The 22398-nt window shown below is 42.5% G+C and overlaps 1 protein-coding gene across 8 annotated transcripts in view; it reads right to left on the reverse strand.

The window, feature by feature from the left end:
- EFCAB6 (EF-hand calcium binding domain 6) overlaps positions 1-22398 on the reverse strand; it is a 250449-nt gene that overhangs the window by 133380 nt on the left and 94671 nt on the right. For all 8 annotated transcript variants that reach the window (XM_045467278.1, XM_045467283.1, XM_045467280.1 and 5 more), the window contains one exon: positions 3541-3651. In XM_045467278.1, the coding sequence (XP_045323234.1) occupies positions 3541-3651 (111 nt within the window). The remainder of the gene's footprint in view (positions 1-3540; positions 3652-22398) is intronic.

Consider the following 22398-nt stretch of genomic DNA (forward strand, 5'->3'; position numbering starts at 1 on the left):
TGTGTGAGCCTGGAGGCTGCTTAGCAGACACATAGATCAAGGGAACAGAATAGAGAACCCAGAAATGGACTCACAAATGTATGGTCAACTCATCTTCAACAAAGCAGGGAAGAGTATCCAATGGAAAAAAGACAGTCTCTTTAGCAAATGGCCTGGGAAAACTGGACAGCGACATGCAGAAGAATGAACCTGGACCACTTGATTACACCATCCACAAAAATAAATTCAAAATGGATAAAAGACTTAAACGTGAGACAGCAAACCATCAAAATCCTACACGAGAAAACAGGCAGCAACCTCTTTGACCTCGGCCACAGCAACTTCATATTTGACATGTCTCCAGAGGCAAGGGAAATAAAAGCAAAAATGAACTATTGGGACCTCATCAAGATAAAAAGCTTCTGCACAGCAAAGGAAACAATCAACAAACTAAAAGGCAGCCAATGGGATGGGAGAAGATATCTGCCAATGACATATCAGATACAGGGTTAGTATCCAAAATCTATAAAGAACTTATCAAACTCAACACCCAAAAAACAAATAATCCAGTGAAGAAATGGGCAAAAGACATGAATAGACACTTTTCCAAAGAAGACATCTAGATGGCTAACAGACGCATGAAAAAATGTTCAACATCACTCAGCAACAGGAGAATGCAAATCAAAACCACAATGAGATACCACCTCACGCCAGTCAGAATAGCTAAAACTAATAGATGTTGGCGAGGATGTGGAGAAAGAGGAACCCTGTCGTACCGTTGGTATGAATGCAAACTGGTGTAGCCACTCTGGAAAACAGTATGGGGGTTCCTCAAAAAATTCAAAATAGAACTACCCTGTGACCCAATAGTTGCACCACTAGGAATTTATCCAAAGGATACAAAAATGCTGATTTGAAGGGGCACAGGCACCCCAATGTTTACAGATGCACTATCAACAATAGCCAAATTATGGAAAGAGCCCAAATGTCCATCAATTGATGCATGGATAAAGAAGACATGGTATACACATTCAATGGAATATTACTCGGTGATGAAAAAGAATGAAATCTTGCCATTTGCAACAACGTGGATGGACCTGAAGGATATTATGCTCAATGAAATAGGTCAGTCAGAGAAAGACTGATAACATATGATTTCACTCATACGTGGCATTTGAAAAACTCAACAGATGACCACAGGAGAAGGAAAGGAAAAATAAGATAAAAACAGAGAGGAAGGTAAGCCACAAGAGACTCTTAAATACAGAGAACTGAGGGTTGATGGGGGTGGGCTGGGGTGAGGGAGAGAGGTTCAGTGGGTGATGGGCATTAAGGAGGGCACTTCTGGGGACGAGCACGGGTGTTGTGTGTAACAGATGGATCACTGGGTTCTACTCCTGAAGCCAAGACCACACTGTATGTTAGCTAACTTGAAAATAAATAAATAAATAAATAAATAAATAAATAAGAAAAAAGATTCTCCCTCTCTCTTTGCCCTTCTCCCCCACTTGTGCTCTTTCCCTCTTTCTAAAATTAAAAAAAAAAAATGATAGTGAATCAGCTCAACAATTCTCACATCCGTTTGGGGCGGGGGGTTTGCTGCATCTACACAGCCATCTTAGCTTTCTCGAGCTGCACAAAAACACAGGAACACACACACACCTACGACCATTTCTAAGAAATATATAAAGTAGGGGCGCCCCGGTGGCTCAGTTGGTTGGGCATCCGACTTCGGCTCAGGTCATGATCTCGCGCTTCGTGGGTCCGAGCCCCACGTCAGGCTCTGTGCGGACGGCTCGGAGCCTGGAGCCTGCTTTGGAGTCTGTGTCTCCCTCTCTCTCTGCCCCTCCCCAGCTCGCACTCTGTCTCTCTCTCTCAAAAATAAACACTAAAAAAAATTTTTTTTTAAGAAATATATAAAGTAGCAGAATTCCTGAGTCTGGTTGCTCATGTGACTACTGCAACCTGGTTTTTCGAAAGATCACTGGCACAGGAATGAATGGATACTTCTGCAATAATCATCACCTTATACAGTACCACCGACAAGGGGGCCCAGTAGTTCTCTGGTGTGTGTTGGGGGTGGGACAGGGGGTACCGTGCTAGGCACTGTGGGATGTTTAGAGCAAACCTGGCCACCGCCCACTAGCTATCATTAGCGCCCCACCCCAGCTGTGACAACCAAAAACGTCTCTGGGTGGCTGGGATTGCCCCTAGTCGAGAATCACTATTTAAACTTTATTTATGTTGAGAGAGAGAAGCAGGGAGACAGAGGGAGAGAGAGAGCACATCCCAAGCAGATTCTCCACTGTCAGCGCAGAACGTGATGTGGGGCTTGATCCCGTGACCTTGAGATAGTGACCCGAGCCAAAATCAAGAGGTGTCAGACACTTAACCAATCGAGTCACCCAGGTGCCCTGAGAATCACTGTTTTAAAGTAAATGAAACTCACATTTTAATTCTTTCCTATCTTTCAGTTAAGAAAATCGCAAAAAACAGAAGTAACTACACTTAAGAAATAGGCTCACGGAGTTGCATCCCAGGAACGGGGTGGGGGGTGGAGGGGTGGGGAGGGAGCTCTAAATACCTGGAAGGCCAGTAACCAGGGCAGTTCATCAAATATTCATAAATCCCTGAGACACAGAGCGGACCTGGTGAAATGGGAATTAACTTTGTGGCCCCGTGACTCGGGCCCAGGGGTTTCGGAAAGGCAAGATGCCAGCGGGGGCCGCCTGACGGGAATGCAGACACACCAGACAGCAGGTCCTGGCTCCTTCCACTCCTTACCCGTGTGGCCGCCGACACGATGCTCTATTTTTCTCATATTTTACTTTACAACAGAGCATAGTGCTTTCGATGAACGTGCCGAGATTATAAAGCCTGTTTTTTTTTTCCTTAAAATTTATATAGGGCGATCCATACAGGATACACATTCACGTAAACAAAATACTTCTTAGAGCAAAAGCCTAAACTTTAAAATTTGTTTTACATTTTCGGCCCCATCACAATTTACGTGATACATAAATCTGAAGTTGTAACAGACGTTAGAATGAAAACAGAAATAATGGCGCTCGGGGCCAAAAATCCCCCTGACCCACGATAACTGCACCACGCATAGTGGTCAGGAGACAAATGAATGTGGATTGTTCCTTTCTGTGTAACACTTAACACAACATGCTTCTACACAATTTCCCAAGAACACACGCAAAGCTCAGTGTGACGCTGGCAGCGTTGATGTGCGCACGTCCAATACTCAGTCTCCATTTCTGCCTCCACCGCGCTAAGTGGCAGGTCGAGTTAAGACCCTTATAGTCTCAGGTTTTCATCTAGAAACTGGAATAATAATTATACCCATCTTATAGTTTAAGGCCATCTGAAATAAGAATGCCTGTATGGGAAACAGTTGATGAATGGTAAATCGCTATGTCAAGGTTCATAATTATCCCATGAAGACTAATTTCTCATTCAAAACCTGAAGAAAAAGTAATGCAGATATTCTCATAGATTATAATAGGTGTAACTGAAATTTGGTTCTTCTGTTTTTGTTTTTGTTTTCCCACATACCTGTCTCTTTCGGTCGGGGGAACTGTGTTGTTGACTTCCAACCACTGGGACTCATAAAATGAGGTTAGAAATTGTTTCCAGTTGACTCTAGCAGTGGTTTTAAGTCCAAATCTGGATTTAAAAAAGTAAAAATATTACTTTAAATATTTTTCCTATAATGTTTCATGGATTAGATGTTTAATATTGAAGAGTGCAGCAATGAATTTAGGTGAAGTTTCAAATCTAAGGCAAACAAACAAGATAATTTAGTAAAATAGTACTACCAATTGACTTTTAAAAAAGCAAGGAAAACCAAACTGATGCTACAGAGCCTTGTTTCTGTATTCCCTTAGTGGTAGGTAGCATACGGTTGAAGGAAGAAACAAAGGAATTTGATTCTCATGTTCATGAGATAATTCTTTCAAAGTCACTATTCGGAGAGTTCAGTCACCACGGGAGGCAGAGTAAAGGAGTAAAGGCCCGGGACGCTTCCGCTTCCTAATCCCCGGGATCTGTGAGTGTGGTCTCAGGTGGCAAAAAGGGACTGTGCAGATGTGATTAAGGCACGGGTGCGGAGATGGGAGGGTACCCAGGCTAACCAGGGATCCGGTGGGCCGATCTTATCACAGGAGTTCTCCATATCAGAGAGTTTCTCCGAGCTGTAGCCAGAAAAAGACGTGAGGACAGGAGAAGGGCCAAGGAGGTGACTGGAGATACAGGAAGGGCCGCGCGCCCAGGAAGCAGGCGCCTCTAGGAGGCCGCAAAGGCGAGAAACGGACTCTGCATTTCTCCACTTGGCTTGTGCTGCTTTGTCACGGCAGCAACTGAAAACAAGTACAGACGCGAAATCACAGCGGGAACGAGTAACTGGAAAATTGTTGAAAAGGAAACTACCAAAGCCAGCGTGGCCCTGTGACTCGGGCCCAGGGGTTTCGGAAAGGCAAGATGCCAGCGGGGGCCGCCTGACAGGAACGCAGACACACCAGACAGCCGGTCCTGGTTCCTTCCACTCCCTACCCGTGTGGCCTCCGACACGTTGCTCACTATTCTGATGCTCTATTTTTCTCATCTATAAAATGAGCATAATGTCCTCCTCGGGGAGGGTTGCTCTAAGGATTAAAGCTACTAGATCGAAAAGCCCCTACTGCAGTATTGGATCACCAGCAGGTGTTCCATCACACACGCCACCCTACTGTCTATGTGACCCAGCCTCTAAGCATCACCCACGCTTCCATGATGGGGCGGGGCAGGGGGGGACGAAAAGAATTTGGGCTAAGATTCTTAAACGGCAGATACGAGATGGGAAAGTGGGGAATGCCACAAGACAGATTACCCTGTTTTGACGGCCAAAACTAGTGGCTGTAAGGAAACTGGTCTCGGGTGGATCAGACGCGGGCCACGTGAGAAAGTACCAGCGTGCATGTGTATACACACAAACACACACGGAGTTGTGTGGCCCTTCAGTTCAGGGTTATGCTCTTCCTTACCCAAGGTCCCTTATATTTGCTGCTTCCTTTGACAAATGCCACACTCCTCATCATACGTCCCATTCTTAATTCTACTCCTCTTTCGAGCTCAACTTAATCATTACTTTCTCAGGGAAGCCTTCTCCGATGTCCATAACCAGGGCTCTTTGCCCTGTTAGCCTGTCCCATAGCACTATGCCTCCTTCCTTTATAGCGTTTATCATGAAGGATTAGTATTATTAGCATCTGTCACTAAGGATTAATATTATGAGCATTTGTCACTAAGAATTAGTATTATTAGCATTTAACACTTGCATAGCACCTGGGTCATGTTATGATTATAGCACCCAATGCTTGATAAATGGTTATTATTTATGCTTCTGCTATTAGGACCATATATGTTTTCATGAGAACGGGAGATACTGATGGATTGATTTCCATTGTGTATACATGACAACATCTAAGAAGGAGACGGCGACAGTGGTCTAATGCCTTGCTGTTCACATACAAAACAAAGTTCCACCTTTCATTCTTGGCCTTCCTTCCTCACATTGCCCACAACCTGGATAGAGTTTGTTAACGCTATATATTTCCACCTTAGATTTCAGCAGGTTAGAAATTAATTTTCTATAATGGAAACACTGGGTCTACTGTTAAACGCAATCAGCTTCATACGCTATGTGTAGGAAATTACTTGCTCTTTGGGAAAAACATCAGATTAGATATTTGGGGAAGATATCAGATTCACCCCATTCTCTATACTAAAATAAATTCAAAATAAGTGAAGAAGTGAAACGTAAAAACAAGGACCACTAGCAAAGGAAAATCTAGGTCTATATTCAACTGGTATTTGAATAGGAATGGGTTAAGTAACATTTAAGAAGGGAAATCACAAATTTCCCTAGTCAATGCCATCAGCATAAAAAAGTTCCGTACGCCAGAAATATCAAAATAAAACTTAAGAGCCAAAAACCAGAGGCGCCTGGGTGGCTCAGTCAGTTGAGCATCTGACTCTAGATCTCAACTCAGTTCTTGATCTCAGGGTCATGAGTTCAAGCACCACGATGGACACGCCCCACCCAAAAAAAGGCCAAAAAAAACAGACTTGTAAAGTTATGTAACATAAATATGCATAACAAATTGCAGATTTTCTTAAAACATAAAGCACTTATACAAATTAATATAAAAATACTAAAACCTGATTTCTTCTTCCAGTAATGGAGGAGTCCAATCCTACTGGACTAATCCTCCTACAGATAGTCACAACAAGCTCTGGGCATAATACCAAAAGCAGTTACCTAAAAGCACTACAGGGTGAACAGATGTCGGGACGGCAAAACCCAACTCCGGTTGGGACTCCGTGCTGAGAGGAGTCGAGTTGTGAAGAGGATGTTCAATGCTTTCAGCCTGGTGCTAGGTGCTGTAGCATGAGGGTTGCCAAGGGTACCAGTACCCGCCCCCCCCCCCAAAAAGTAGCCTTTATGGCCTGGAACACTAGAAGACCAAACCCAGGTGAGCCAAGACCCCTAGAGAGAAGGGGGAAATCCTGGAAGAAAAAGAGCCAGAGAGGGATTCCCCAAGCTCTGTCCTACCACATTTCTGACTGGCTCTGAATCTCACATGATCAGAACCTTCTCGTAATACTTAGCTAAACACAAAAGATCTGAACTAAGATCAGAGCTACCACCCAAGAAACAGAATATGAAGTTTGAGTCCAACCAAGACAACCACCTGGCGAAAACGAAAGAAACAATACTCATCGAAAAAATAATAACAAAAGTTAGAGTCTTCATGATTTAATATTCAAAAAGTTGAGGACAGAATCTGCAATTATAGAACATATTAAAAAACCCAGGAAGATGGAACATTCTAGGGAGAAAAGTCTGACATACATGCAATTGGAATCACAGGAGGAGAGGAGAGAAATAATGGGGCAGAAAAGAATATTTGGAGACGACAGGCCAAAATGTCCCCAAATTTGATTAAAGATATCCATTTACAGATTAAGATGCTGAACAAACACCAAGTAGAATACCATGAAAAAGGCCATGCCAAGGCACATGACGAAGTCCAATTCAAAGAGTAAATCTTGAATGCAACAAGAGAAGACTTCCTCATTACATTCAGGGGACATTTTAACAGATGGCTTTTCATCCAAAATCATGGAAGCTGAAAGAAGTGCAACGACATCCAGAAGGGCCAAGAGAGGAAAAGAACTCACCCAAGACTTTTTCATCTAAGAAAATATCCTTCAAAAATGAAGGGTACAAGAAGACATTCCTAAATAAAAGAAAGCTAAGGGAACCCATCTTCAGCACACCGGTGCCTCGATAAAGGAAGTTCTTCGGGCTGCTGGGAAATGATAGCAGATGGCGACCTCGACTCTTCAGAAAAGAATGAGAAAAGTGTCAGAAATGGTAAATATCGGGAAAAAATACAAAAGGCTATTTTTTTTGGCTTTTTATCTTCTAAATGTATTTCTAGCTCTTTAAAGCGAAACAGTAATAACATTGTTTTGTGGCATTTATAATATGGATACCCACGGTATAAAGGGCACGGTGGGGCAGGACAGCGACCTATATGCTCACGTGGGTTCTGCATTTTATGTGAAGTGATACAGTGTCAACTGGTTGCAGGCTAACGATGAGCAGGTAAATATGTATACTACAGTCCCCATGAAAAATTATGCAAAAAGCATAACTAAAAAGACTATAAGAAAATTAAAATGGAATTCCAAAAAGTGTTCCAAGTATCAGAGAAGAAGGAAGAAAAAGAGAAAACAAAACAAAAAACAAAAAACAAAAAAGGAAGATCCAAATCCAAATATATCAACAATTACTTTAAATATTAACGGACTAAACAAACACTTCAATTGGATCTTTTTTATGACCCCAATTTATGCTGTCACAAAAAAAGGGCACAATTAATATGAAGACACAGATAGGTTCACAAAAAAGGACATTAGCTTAAACCACATGGTCAAGGGCAACCTCAACAGTGCAAGTCATATTAATACTCTACACCCTAGAAACAATGGAATGAGAATGGTACTTTGCCCCTGTGGTCTTCCTTCCAAAAACACATTACGCCAGTCCAATCAGCCAAATCCCAATTGAGGGACATTCTGTAAAATATCTGACCGATAATCCCCAAAACAGGCAAGGTTGTTAAAAAACAAGGAAAGTCTGAGCCACTGTCAGAGCCAAGAGGAGCCTAAGGACACACGACTACTAAATGTAATGGCGGATGTATCCTACGTGATATCCTGGAACGGAAAAAGGATATTAGGGGAAAACTGAGGAGATATAAATAAAGTACAGACTAACTAGTTAACAATAATACATCAATATTAGTTCATCAATTGGGAAAAATCTACCATACTAATAATGTAAGATGTTAATAACAGGGGAAGCTGAGTGTGGGGCACATGAAAATTCTCTGCACTATCTCCACAATAGTTACATAAATGTAAAACTTCTGAAGTAAAAGGTTATGTTTAAAAAGGATAATGAGGGGCTATTATATATACCTTTATGTCAACCCATTTGGCAATTAAGATGAAATGGAATGTGTTGAAAACACAAATTACCAAAAATGACCCAAGAAGAAATAGAAAATTTGAATTCTCTAGTTAAAAATTTTTTTTATCTTAAAACAGTCCTAAAAAGAAAAATTCAGGCCTACATGGCTTCTCAGGTGAATTATATCAAACATTTAAGGAAAATAAATAATGTTGGCCAGAAAGTAGAGAGGAAGGAACCATTTCTCAACAGATTTTCCCATGTTAACCTGATCCCAAACTAAGAGAAATATTTTACAAGCAAGGGCAACTTTAGACAAATGTCACTCATGAAAAAAGATGCAAAAAAATTTTAACAAAATTTTAGCAAATAAAATTAAATATATAAAAAGGATACTATATATTATGACCAAGTGGGATTTAATCCCAGGATGTAAATTGGCTTAACTAAAAGTTGATCAATAGAATTCACTATGTTAATAGAATAATGGAGGGAAATTACATAATATCAGAACAGATGCAGAAAATTGAATTGCGAAATTTGAATTTCGCAAAATTCAACACATATGATAAAAAAAGAATTCATCAAAATAGGAATAGAAAGGAACTCCCTTAACTTAATAAAGGGCATCCAGAGGACACCCATGGCTAACATCACACTATGTTACAAGATGCAATGTTTTCTATAAGATCAGGTCAGAACAAGACAAAGATGTCCAATTTTGCCATTTCAGCTCAGCATTGCACTTAATGTCCTACTTAGTAAAATAAAGCAAGAAAAAGAAACAAAAGGCATACAGATTGCAAAGGAAGATGTAAGCTTGCTTTTATTTGTAGGCAACATGATTATATTCAGAAACACTGGAAAATCTACAATAAAAATATTTGAACTAATTAGCCAGTGAATTTAGTAAGGTCACAGTATTCTAAGTAAATATACAAAAAATCACTGTATTTCTAATTACTGGCCATGAATAGTTGGAAAATGAAATTTTAAAAATTCATTTACGATTGAATAAAAAATACTTAGAAATAAACATAATATGTGTAAGATTTGAGAATTATAAGCAACAAAATCTTGCCTAGGAAAATTAAACACCTAAACAAGTGGAAAGTTATACCATGTCCATGAGGTAGAAAACCGAATATAGTTAAAATGGCAATTCTCCCCAATGTATTTGCAATTAAAATCCTAGCAGGTTTTTTTCCTTTGATATATTGACAAACTGCTTCTAAAACACAAAGACCCTAGAATAGTCATACAATTGTGAAAGAGAAGAACAAGTCTAGAGGACTTGCACAATCTAATTTCAAGACTAAACTATTTAGCTACAGTAATCAAGACAGTGTGGTATTGATGTGAGAATAATCCTATAGATTAATGGAAGAGCCTAGAGTCCAGAAACCTACTTATACTTATATAGTCAATTGATTTCCAACAAAGGTGCAAAGTAATTCATCAGAGAAATAGTAGCCTTTTCAACAAAGACTCCTGGAACAACGGGATACCTGGATAGAAACAAAATGAACCTCCAACCTTACTGCACACCATACTCAAAAACCATCCAGAAATGGATCTCCCCTAAAAACTACCCATAACAAATTTTTAAATAGATAAAACAGGCTTTATCAAAATTAAAAACTTTTGTACTTCAAAATACAAAGAGACAAGCAAGCCACACTGAGAAAATATGTGAAAATAGGTAGCTAACAAAAAAACTCAGATCTAGAATATATAAAGAACACTTGCAAATCAATAGGGAAATAAACAAACCAATAAAGCATGCAAAAGATTTGTACACATACTTTTTAATTTTTTTTTTTTCAACGTTTATTTATTTTTTGGGACAGAGAGAGACAGAGCATGAATGGGGGAGGGGCAGAGAGAGAGGGAGACACAGAATCCGAAACAGGCTCCAGGCTCTGAGCTATCAGCACAGAGCCCGACGCGGGGCTCGAACTCACGGACGGCGAGATCATGACCTGGCTGAAGTCGGACGCTTAACCGACTGCGCCACCCAGGCGCCCCTGTACACATACTTTTTAAAAGAATATATATGAATGGCTAATAATCACATGAAAATAGTCTCAACATCATTAGTCATCAGGGAAATGCAAATTAAAAGCAGAATGAGGAGCGCCTGGGTGGCTCAGTTAGTTAAGCGTCTGACTTCGGCATAGGTCATGATCTCGTGGCTCACAAGTTCAAGCCCCTTGTCAGGCTCTGTGCTGACAGCTTAGAGCCTGGGGCCTGCTTCGGATTCTGTGTCTCCCTCTCTCTCTGGCCCTCCCCCACCCATGCTCTGTCTCTGTCTCTCTCAAAAATAAACATTAAGAAAAAGTTTTCAATCAGAATGAAATACCTTTACACACCACCAGAATGGGTCAAAGTAAGACTGGCAATACTAAGCAGTGATGAGGATGTCGAGCAGCTGTGTCACTGACGGAATTACAAAATGGTAGTTACTTTGGAAAAGGGTTTGACAGTGTCTTAGAAATTTAAACATACACTCATACAACCCAGCAACTTTACTACGAGGTATTTACCCAAGAGAAATGAAAACATGTATCCACACAAAGAATTGTATGTAAATGTTCACAGAAGCATCTTGCATAATGACCCCAAACTGAAAACAACCCAAACGTTTGTTAACTGTTGAGAGGATTAACAAATTGTGGTAAACAAACACTGAGTCGGTCAAGCATCTGACTTTTGATTTTGGCTCAGGTCACGATCTCACAGTTTGTGAGATCGAGCCCTGAGTTGGGCTCCGCACTGACAGCATGCAGCCTGCTTGGGATTCTCTCTCTCCCTCTCTCTCTCTCTGCCCCTTCCCTGCTCTCTCTTAAAATAAATAAAAACATTAAAAAAGAAATCCAGAGGGAGAGCTGCCTAAGGCAAAAAAAAAAAAAAAAAGAGCCACTTGGACATTTTTTAAAAATGTTTATTTTTGAGGGGCGCCTGGGTGGCGCAGTCGGTTAAGCGTCCGACTTCAGCCAGGTCACAATCTCGCGATCCGGGAGTTCGAGCCCCGCGTCAGGCTCTGGGCTGATGGCTCGGAGCCTGGAGCCTGTTTCCGATTCTGTGTCTCCCTCTCTCTCTGCCCCTCCCCCATTCATGCTCTGTCTCTCTCTGTCCCAAAAATAAATAAACGTTGAAAAAAAAAATTTAAAAAAAAATGTTTATTTTTGAGAGAGAGAGAGAGAGAGAGAGAGAGCGAGTGAGCAGGGGAGGGGCAGAGAGAGAGGGAGACACAGAATTGGAAGCAGGCTCCAGGCTCCAAGCTGTCAGCAGAGGGCCCAACGTGAGGCTCAAACTCACGAGCCGTGAGATCATGACCTGAGCCAAAGTCAGACGTTTCACCGACTGAGCCACTCAGGTGCCCCGGGACATTTTTAAGAGTGAAAAAACTTGGCTATATCTTTGTGACTTTGGATTATGGTTGCTCATGTGATTGCTGGCAAAGTGTGTGCTGATTTATTGAAAATTGTTTCATTCATGTGTTTATTCATGTTGATTATAAAACGTGCACAGTCTCAAACTGGAAAACAGGGGAAACCATGAAGAAAAAAATAAATTACTCATGATTATCACAGCCAGAGATAACCGCTACTGATATTTTAGTATATTTCCTTCCAGAATTTCTTTGTGTGCACAGGCACACACACTCCATGCATACTTAACATCATTGAGATCATATGAGGTATCAGTTGTGGTCTGTTTTCTCACAGTATTTATCAGGAGCATTTTTTATGTCATTAAAAAACCTTTGAAATTAACTTTTAATGGCTGCCACGTGTTTTGTTAACTCCTGAGTCAAAAGTGTGGACGTGTCTAAGGTTGTCACTACATATTGCCCAAATGTACTTCATAAAGGTGTTCATTTATTCTTTTTTTAAAAATTTTTTAAAATTTATTTTTGAAGGAGAGAGAGAGACAGAGCATGGGTGGGAGGGGGCAGAGAGAGAGGGAGACACAGAATCCGAAGCAGGCTCCAGGCTCCGAGCTGTCAGCACACAGCCCGACGTGGGGCTCGAACCCACAAACCGTGAGATCATGACCTGAGCCGAAGCCGGACCCTCAACCGACTGAGCCACCCAGGAGCCCCGGTGTTAATTTATTCTTATGAGGGAGGGTCCGTGAGAGGCTTTCTGCCAGCATTTCCCACCGCCACTTCCAGATCCTTGCCAATCTGATAGGCGAAGGCACAGTTCCTCGTTGCTGTTTTGATTTGCGTGTCCTTTGCTGTTGCACTCACACGTTTTTCATGTTTAAAAGTTTTATGTACTTTCTCTGTGAATGATTCATTCGTGTCCTTTGACAATCTTCTGTGTTTTAAAAATGTTTTCTTTTACCCCAGTATAAGTTGCATAAAATAAAATTCATTCCTAAGTGTATAGTTTCATGAGTTTTGGCAGTTGTATATATTTATCTAACCACTGCCGCAGCCAGGATTAAGGAATACCTCCACGACCCTAAAATTCTACTCTTGGCCTTTGGAACCAGCCCCTCCCCTGACCTCAGCTCCGGCAACCAATGATCGCTCTCTGTCACGGTCACTCCGGTTTTGGCTTTTCTAGGAGTTCCCGTAAATGGAATAATCATACGGCGTGTACTCTTTTGTGCTTGACTACTTTCTTCATTTACCATGTTTTTAAGATTCATCTGTGTTGTCGTAGATCCCAAGGTTTCTAATTGTTATTGCTGGGTTAAGCAATAACAATTAACTGACTGAGCCACCCAGGCGCCCCTAGTATTAAACTCTTCATTTCTGTCCCCTAATCTGTTCTCCTTCCTCCCGTCTTCAGATATATTAAGTTCCCATTCCGTGCCGGCCTCTGTCGGCCTGGGATGCTCTTCGTCCCACAGCAAGTACAATGTGACTGGCATGCTCTGAATGTGTGTGACACAGCAGACTTCCTTTCTTTGTGCCTGATGCTTTCATAAAGGACCCACCTTAAATGCCATCTCCCCCAGAAGTCTTCCCTGATGCCTCATCTGGGGTAGGTCTGCAGGCTCCAGGCTCTGAGCCATCAGCCCAGAGCCCGACGCGGGGCTCGAACTCACGGACCACGAGATCGTGACCTGGCTGAAGTCGGACGCTTAACCGACTGCGCCACCCAGGCGCCCCTGGTTTGTTTATTTCTGATGCAACAATACGTGTTGGTATGAAAAAGCACTTTCAGTGACTTGTGTATCCTCTTTCCCAAGCCCACCAACACTGCATTGCTAAGGATCCTCTGAAGGGAGATTATGGGTGCCCCACCAGAGGCCACAGAGACGACAACAACTACAGAGTCAAGATTTAGAGGTCACCGAAGAGAAAGGGACCACAGAGTAAACCAGCCAAGGTAATCAAACTCCACCAGAAAGCCAAAGAAACTCTGGAGGAGGGAGGGAAGCTGATGGACCAAGCAAAGTACATGAGATACAGGCTCGAACTGTCTTGTGGATGAAAGGAGATCATAGCCAGGGCCTTGCCAAGTCCCAATCCACACTGCTGCTGCCAGTGTCCTGGACAAATGCCTCCCCCCCCCCACCTCCCAGCTCACCAGCCAGAAGTACTCACTCTCCCCTCTGTTCCCACAACAATCGGTTCATCTCACCAACTCGGTGTGAGTTGTGCACGCGCACACACCCTGCCAAGGTACGGGCACGTTCTAACATTAGCTGTAACCTGCCCCTTTCTCTCTTCAAAGACAAGGCCATGCAAGTAACTGAAGGCGGTGTTAGCTCAGGGACAACTGCTGTACTTTGCCAGAAAACAAAGTCACTTGCATATTTTAACTTTTTTAGTAGTCACTAACACATCACTCGCAACACATTCCACACTGCACAGCCTATCGCCCCATTCCAGTGTGCCATCATACCGAAAATCAGAACCGTGGGTCTAGGAGAGGGGAATGGGGGCCTGAGATGGACAGGCCTGAGTGGCAGTGGAGCACAGAGGTGGCCCATGCACAGTGCCACTATGACCACCTAGGGCGGCATCATTCTGCAAACAAGGCAAGTGTAGGAAATCCCACATATTCCCCTCACGGATATTCGTGACGTTAAATGAAACACACTCACAGCTAGGAGATGTCCTATCGTTGGGAGCTGGGAAACTTCTTCTGGAGCTACACCTGGGGAGTGCTTACCACAGGAAGTCATGGCATCATTCGGGTGTTTCAGGGCACAAGGATTTCTGACACTAGCTTACTGAACACAAGGTCCTTGGGAAAGACTAAGGTGCTGCCTGATATATACAGAATGCACAGAAAATTCCAGGTCTGATGGGCAGAAGCCTGAATTGAGTCATGAAAGTGGGAATTCATGACCTCTTCCCCAGGTCACGGACCAAAACCAATTCACGGATACAGAGCCCCTTAGACTAAGGGGCCATCTGGATACCTTTGAGGAGCAACCCTGCAATACAGCCATATACATACACTGAGAATTTTCCTTTAAACCTTGCCCAGAGGGCCCAGAGAATCTTCCTTCAAATCCTGCCCGGAAGATCCTTCAGCCAATTATCACAATGGCTACGCATTAAGGGAAAGAAAATACCTAGACCACTCAGGGTTATTACATAGTGGCTCTGAACTAATGATAATTCATGGAGAACCAAAGTGCCAGCATGGTCTGCTGGGTCAGACTGGAGGCTATGGAGGATAGAGGAAGCCCAAGTCCATGTCCTAGTGGGTCCAGTAAGGTGACAGACCCCCCTGTGGTTACTTCTCTAGACTCAGAATAGATAACAGAAATAAATATTCTTGGTCACTGCAAATCCTCACATCTGTTCTTTGATCCATGAAATAAGGGGCTATGATGGCTGGAAGGACCAAGTAGAAGATCCAACTCTTCAGCAGAGAGTTTAAAAAGTATACAACTTCCCTGGGGTGCATCAAAGAGTAAAAGACAGGGCAAGGGGTTGATTTCTACCATATGCCATCCAAATCACTGAGTCCCAATGCAAAAACTACTTGGATATTTGAAAATGATTATGGATGATTGCAAATTTAATCAAGTGATGATGCCAATCACACATGCAAATCAACACAGCCCCTGGCAGCTGGTATGGAGCTATGGACAAATCAAATGCTAATTTTTCAATTCCCTTTTCAACAGTTTTCCTTTACATGGCAGGGAGATCACTATACCTTCAACCTTATCTCAGGACTACGTCAACTCACCTGCTTCCTGCCATAATATAATGTGAAGGAACTCTGAGCAAGGCTTGCCCAGAGGGTCCTATAGATATTTACCAAGTCTCTGTATTGTTACGATGTGCAATAGACACCACACTGGCCCACTGCATGATGATATCTTATTAACTGCACCTACTAAGAAGGAAATAACAAATAACCCAGAGGCCTCAGAAAGGGGGAGAAGATAAACCCCAAGAAACTTTAAGGGTCTGCCATTCTGGTAACATTTTTAGGGATCCAGATGTCTGAGGCATGTTGGAATAGTCCCTCTAAAGTGAAAGACCATTTATAGCGGCACTCTCAACAATACCCGAATTATGTAAAGAGCCTAAATGTCCATCAACTGACGAATGGATAAAGAAATTGTGGTTTATATACACCATGGAATACTACGTGGCAATGAGAAAGAATGAAACATGGCCTTTTGTAGCAACGTGGATGGAACTGGAGAGTGTGATGCTAAGTGAAATAAGTCAGGCAGAGAAAGACAGATACCATATGTTTTCACTCTTATGTGGATCCTGAGAAACTTAGAAGACCACGGGGTAGGGGAAGAAAAAAAAAAAGAGGTTAGAGTGGGAGAGAGCCAAAGCATAAGAGACTCTTAAAAACTGAGAACAAACTGAGGGTTGATGGGGGGTGGGTGATGGGTATTGAGGAGGGCAGCTGCTGGGATGAGCACTGGGTGTTGTATGGAAACCAATTTGACAATAAATTTCATATTAAAAAAATAAAAAAATAAAAAATAAATAAAGTGAAAGACCAGTTGATAAGTCTCTTACCACCCATCACACAAAAAAGACTCCTATGCTTGAAGGGTGTCTCTGGATTTCGGAGACAATTTTGTCCCGCTATTCTGATCTGTTCTGCTGTTCTTGGGCAACCCAGCAGTTCTGAGTGGGGCGTCGAGTAAGAAAAAGCGATTGCAGAAGGCCCAGGCTGTAGTATAAATTGTTGACTCATCAAAGAAAAGCAGCACAGCTTGTAAAGGTATTTATGGCCCACGTAAGTGCCCCACTGGGAGGCACCCACATGGATTATTAGGAGGAAAGTTGACCTGTTCCTGCAGGTGACAGTCAGTCGCTTTGCCCAGGCAACTGGTGCTTGTCCATGGACTTCCATACAAATGTGCTCATGGAGACAGGAATAGGGGCTGTGCCTTGGTCTGAAAATATGGACTTCTCATCATAAAGCTGGGTTGGCTACTGCCCAGCTAAGTACTCAGCCTGCCAACAACAGCAGAGGCCAGCGCTGAACCCTCATATGGTCCCTTTCTCCAGGTGGGCTTTCCAGTCACCTGGCAAAGATTATATTGGGCCCCTTCATCGTGGAGGGAGCAGTGATTTGTCTCCATACATATCCTAGATACAAATTTGCCTTCCCTGCCTGAAATGCTTTTTCCATTGCCATCATCCACAGACCTCCAGAATGTTTTATCCATCACCGTGATGTCCCATGCATCAGAGTAACTAAGGGACTCATTTGATGGTGGTGACGGGATGGCAATAACCTCAGCTCCACAGAACACACTTGTCTTGTCACATAACCCATCGCCAGAACAGACTTGATAGAACGGTTGGTACCTTGCTGGTGATTCAACTACAGAGTCAGCTGAGAGGAAATCCCTAGGGGTTAGGGTGCTTTTTTTTTTTTTCTATAGACCACATTCCGTGCAGTAAGCCAGCTGAGGCAGCCCAATAAAGAGATGGCCACCGAGGACTGAGATCCTGTGAAATGAAGGTTGGGGACCCCAGCAGGTGAGCAGCGCTGTCCAGCAAAGATGTTGGCAGAGAAAGTAGGGGGGACAGAGAATGGACGATGGAAGGAGGACACTATAATTATCAACTCAGATCTCATGACCAGTTACAGTAATGTGAGTTTAGAGACTCTTTTACATGTTGTTTGTGTTTTCCTATTTCCCTCACTTCCTTATGTGAGGGACTAACTGACACTAACAGTAGCTAACATTTTAGATTTCAGGTAGGAAGCGGGACTTTGAGTAGCTCCTGCTTTGGAGATACAAGGTTTTCATCCCTACAGAGGACAAGGTGTGTTTTGTTTTGTTTTGTTTTTTTTATCCCTGAAAGTCTGCTGAGGCTCAGAACGGTAGTTTGGCACTGGATATTCTTCCTCTGACCATCCCCACCCTTCTCAGCTCCCTTGCCCTAAAACCTCCCTTGTGTTGCCCCCTGGAGTCACACCCTCCTCTCCTCCAGTCCTGGCAACCACTGATCTCTCTTCTGTTCCTATTGTTTTGCCTTTTCCAGAATGTCCCACAGGCGGAAGAGATCCTAGACGTGTGGGTTAAAGAGGTTGGGGCGATAACTGAAAATATATCACTGGGTATTGTTTCACTTGATCTTAGCCAAAAGGCCAAGAAGCGATACTGGGTGTTGCTTCTACATTTAATGTGATTTGGGCTAAATGGCTTATTGTGTCTGCTTCTATGGCTTCCGTCAGGCCAGTAATGTTACCAGAGTGAATGGGAAAATTCTCACCAGGAGATGTTTCTGAGCGAGAACCTGCTCGCATGTTGGATGGAGGAAGCATCTGGTGAATAGGAAAGTTATAGCAAGTCAGCGCGTTTATTCCACCCTCTCGGCTCTCCCTCAAACCTCACTCTTCATATTTAAACACCTTTTACCAGCTGTGTCTTATATAAAAGCCTAGATGACATTGAAAACACAGCATGTTAGCAATAAAGGTCAAGTGAGCTGTTCAATTAAAGCCTACCATTACGTTAAAAAAAAAAAAATAATATATATATATATATATATATATATACACACACACACACACACATATATATATACATATATATGTATATGTATATATATGTATAAGGAAAACAGCTTTTTAAAATCTCTAAAATATTATTTGGATCAAGATTTTATGTCTTATTACCAAGATGTTAGAGGTTTCAATTTAGGCCCTAGATCTTGAGTATTTTTAAAAAAAAAAAACAAATTCAAAAAGATGACTTTTTCCCCTATACTATCCATTCTTGAATTGGATAGTAAGAATAATTTTTCAAACTATTTTAGTATGAGGGTTTAGATCTTATTTTACTTCCTGCCTTATTCTTTACTGTGTTGTTTGCCTTTGTTTTTAAAAGGACATATTTAAAAATTTTATTTAGCCAATTAAAATGCACTGAAATGGACTTTTTCCTTTGGTGTATATACTTTTAGGAGTTTTAACATGTACGAATTCACACAACCACCGCCGCACCCAGGATGCAGAAAGGCCCCACCAGCCCAAAACCTCCCTCACGCTGCCCTTCTGGAGCCAGGCCTCCCCCGCCTTCAGTCCTGGAAACCACTGACCCCTTCTCCGATCCTCTTGTCCCGCCTTTTCCACAATGTCACCTAGACAGGATCCTAGAGTAGCAACCTTTGAGACCAGCTCCCTTCGAATGTCTCTGAGATTCATCCACTCCCTCCTATTGCTGAGAAATACGCCAGCGTATAGATGAATCGGATTGCCTACCCAATCACCTGCTCAGGGACATCTGGGCTGGTTCCAGTTTGGGGCAATGAGGAATAGAGCTGCTGTGAACACTTGTGTACCGATTTTTTAGTAAACTTCTCACTCGTTTTTTAGATACAAAAGCCATACAGAATTGGCCCAACACAATCATGGACTCGTCGTGGTAAGTAAACAATGTCACTCACTGCAGGTCCCCAGTCCCACCTCTAAAGCCGGTTTTGTGAGGGCCAATGCTTTCATGGTAGAACCCTGCAGATTCTCTCTTTCTAGGAGGTGACATAATGATGAAATTCAAGAAATAACTGTGACAGTGCAGGGAACCCAGTGTCCTTTCTAAAGGTAAAGCAGAAAATAAAAGGGCAGTTGGATGGGTCAGTGTAGACCGAGCACTGGATAGAAACGTCCACATACAAGAGAAAGCTAGACTGATAGAACACACTAGAAGGACACATTAAACCAAATTGTGGAGAGAATCGAATGCCTGACAAAGCAGACATTAGAAACAATGGGGAAAGAATTATTTCACACGTGGTGGTGGTAAAATAGATTATCTATTTGGGGAAAAAAATTTAATTTGGATACCCACCTTATGTCAAGATGGATTAAAGTGTTTTGTTTTCAAAGAATAAAAAAAAAAAAAAACAACAAGCAGAGTAGAAAGCGTTTTTCTCAAGGCTGAGTAAGAATGATGAATTTATAGATTAAGCAACAGAAGACATCCCCAAAGAAGATTAATGTATTTGATTATATTAAAATGTAAACTTCTAAACAATGAGGTATCACATAATGAAAGAGAAGCAGCAAGCTGGGAAAAATATCTACAAGAAAATATTCTGCTTATGACAGAAAAGGGTTCTCTCTTAATAATTAATTAATTATAAAAAATTGTTAAACAAAAAGGTGATAAAATTGACTTAAAAAACCATCAGTGGGGGCATTAACCAATCAGGACATGAGGAGAATTCACGTCAGGGGAGATACAACCAGCACACAGGCTCGTGGAAATGTCCAAGCTCAATATCGCTCCAAGAAATATAAATTAAAACGATAATGAGGCACCATTTTATACCTCTTAAGCTATCAATATTTTAAAACAATGTTAATATTCAATGCTGGAAAGAGTAGGAAACTAGAACATCCACACGATGTTGACAATATAAATCATGACTATCGTTTCAGAGAGCAATTTGGCAATCCTTATAAAAATGCACCAAAGTATTCACACTCTAGCCTTGAATCTGACTCAAAGCCTGTCCTCGACCCCCTCAGCAATGATCACGACCCCAGTCCCCTCCCAGGCCCTTGCCTTCCCTCTACCTCACCTCTCGCTCCCTCTTGCCAACTCCTGCCAGGCCCCAGAACATCGTCCATGGGTTGGCCCTTCCCAGGGCTCTCCTCCTGACGTCTCAGGTCTTTGTTTAAACTTCACCTTTGCAGAGAGGCCTTTCCAGAGCCCTCCCAGAGGGTCCAAGGTTCTCCCCATCACTCTCAGCACAGCCCTGTCACCCTGCGCCCTTCCTTTCACTACTGGTATGTCTCCGCATGTTGTCTCACCCGCCAGCAAGTAACATTCTTTGAGGGCAGGGGTCATATCCTCCTCTCCATTGGGCCCCTAGTGAGCACAGCGCCGGGTTACACAGTACAGGCTCCAGAACGATCTGTGGGCTGGCTGAGCAAATGAACAAACATATGCAAAACTAAAAAGAGACTAAAGACTCAAATGCAGTGAAATGGTTAAAAACATGTTGGTATATAAAATTAAAGAGCCCTAACAAGGGATCGTGACCCCATCAAACCAGTCCCTGTGACATGCTGTTTGATTCCTCTGGATGGAATGTCTTTCTCCGGCCACCCGTGTGGGAAACTCCTCTTCACCTCTCAAAGCTCCCATTCAGTTCTGTTGACTCTCTGGAGACTTTTCTAACTTCCCAGCCAGCATGAACACATTAAGGTAAGATTTCTGGCAACACAGTGGATCTCTCCCCAAGCCTCCTGGTCTCATCACAGAAATATATCAACAAACACATCAAAAATTTCAATGACTACTGGAATAAATACATCAACAAGATGACTTTAAAACATATGGCGGAAGTTGAAAACAAGAAGGGGAAATGCACAGGTGCTAGAGGCGTGGAGGGAACGGACTCTGGTGCAGTGGGAATGTGAGTTATGGCCACGAGAGCCCAGGGAGTGCATCAGACCCGGACAGGGCAGGCTGTGCTACAGGAAGCCCCGGGATCTCATGCTGGCACTAAGAGGCTGGGGTTTAATGCTCCTTTGGGCATAGGAGACCTGGACTGTGCAAGACCGGGAGGAGATCTGGCACGGCAGAGAGTTAGTGAACCAAAATAGATTCTAGGAAAAGAGTCAGAATGGCGCCCAGACAGACAAAGACATGAGAAGTGCCAAAGAGTCTAGGAGACGAGGAAAAAATAGAAGGAGGAGGTTCAACAAATATTTAATGAGACTTCCAGAAGAAAAGAGCGGTGAGAAAGGGATAGAGGCAATCCTCAAAGAACAACAGCTGCGAATGTTCTAGAATTCATGAAAAATACTCATCCTCACCATGAGACAGCATGTGGCTGGGAAGGTTAAATAAACAGACATCGCTAGCAAGACACATCATGGGGAAACCGTAAAGCAACAAAAATAGAAAATCTTGAAGGCAACCAGAAAAAAGAAAAAACAGATCACTTAGAAAGTACTGGTAATTAGACAGCAGACTCTCAACAACAACACTAGAGGCCAGAGGACCAGGAAGAATGTCTCTGAAGTGCTACAAGAAAATAGCTCTCAGACAAGGATTGTATTCCCTGCAAAATCTTCATTAAAGACTAAGTAGAAAGTAGACATTTTTGAAAACAAGACTGAACCCACCACTCACAGCACCTCACTTAAAGGACTACTACAGGATATACTTCAGGAAATTGAATTCTGAAGGAGGGGTGAGATTTAAGAAGCAGGGATGAGCAAACAGACCGGCAAACACGGGAAAGCCTGAACAAACATGGATTGTATAAAAAAAAAAATACAATAATAATGACTAATTTGGGTGTTGTCAGAACAAGGCTGCATGAAAACACTAGCCGTTGGTAACATGTAAGTTGAAGCTGCTCGTTATATTCAGGACGGTAGAAATATTGTGAACTTTGGGCTTTATACGTTGAGAACACATGTTAAAAATTTAAGGGTCACCTCCTCTGTAAGAATAGA

This window comes from Leopardus geoffroyi, chromosome B4 (assembly GCF_018350155.1).
Source record: "Leopardus geoffroyi isolate Oge1 chromosome B4, O.geoffroyi_Oge1_pat1.0, whole genome shotgun sequence".
Classification (NCBI taxonomy): Eukaryota; Metazoa; Chordata; class Mammalia; order Carnivora; family Felidae; genus Leopardus; species Leopardus geoffroyi.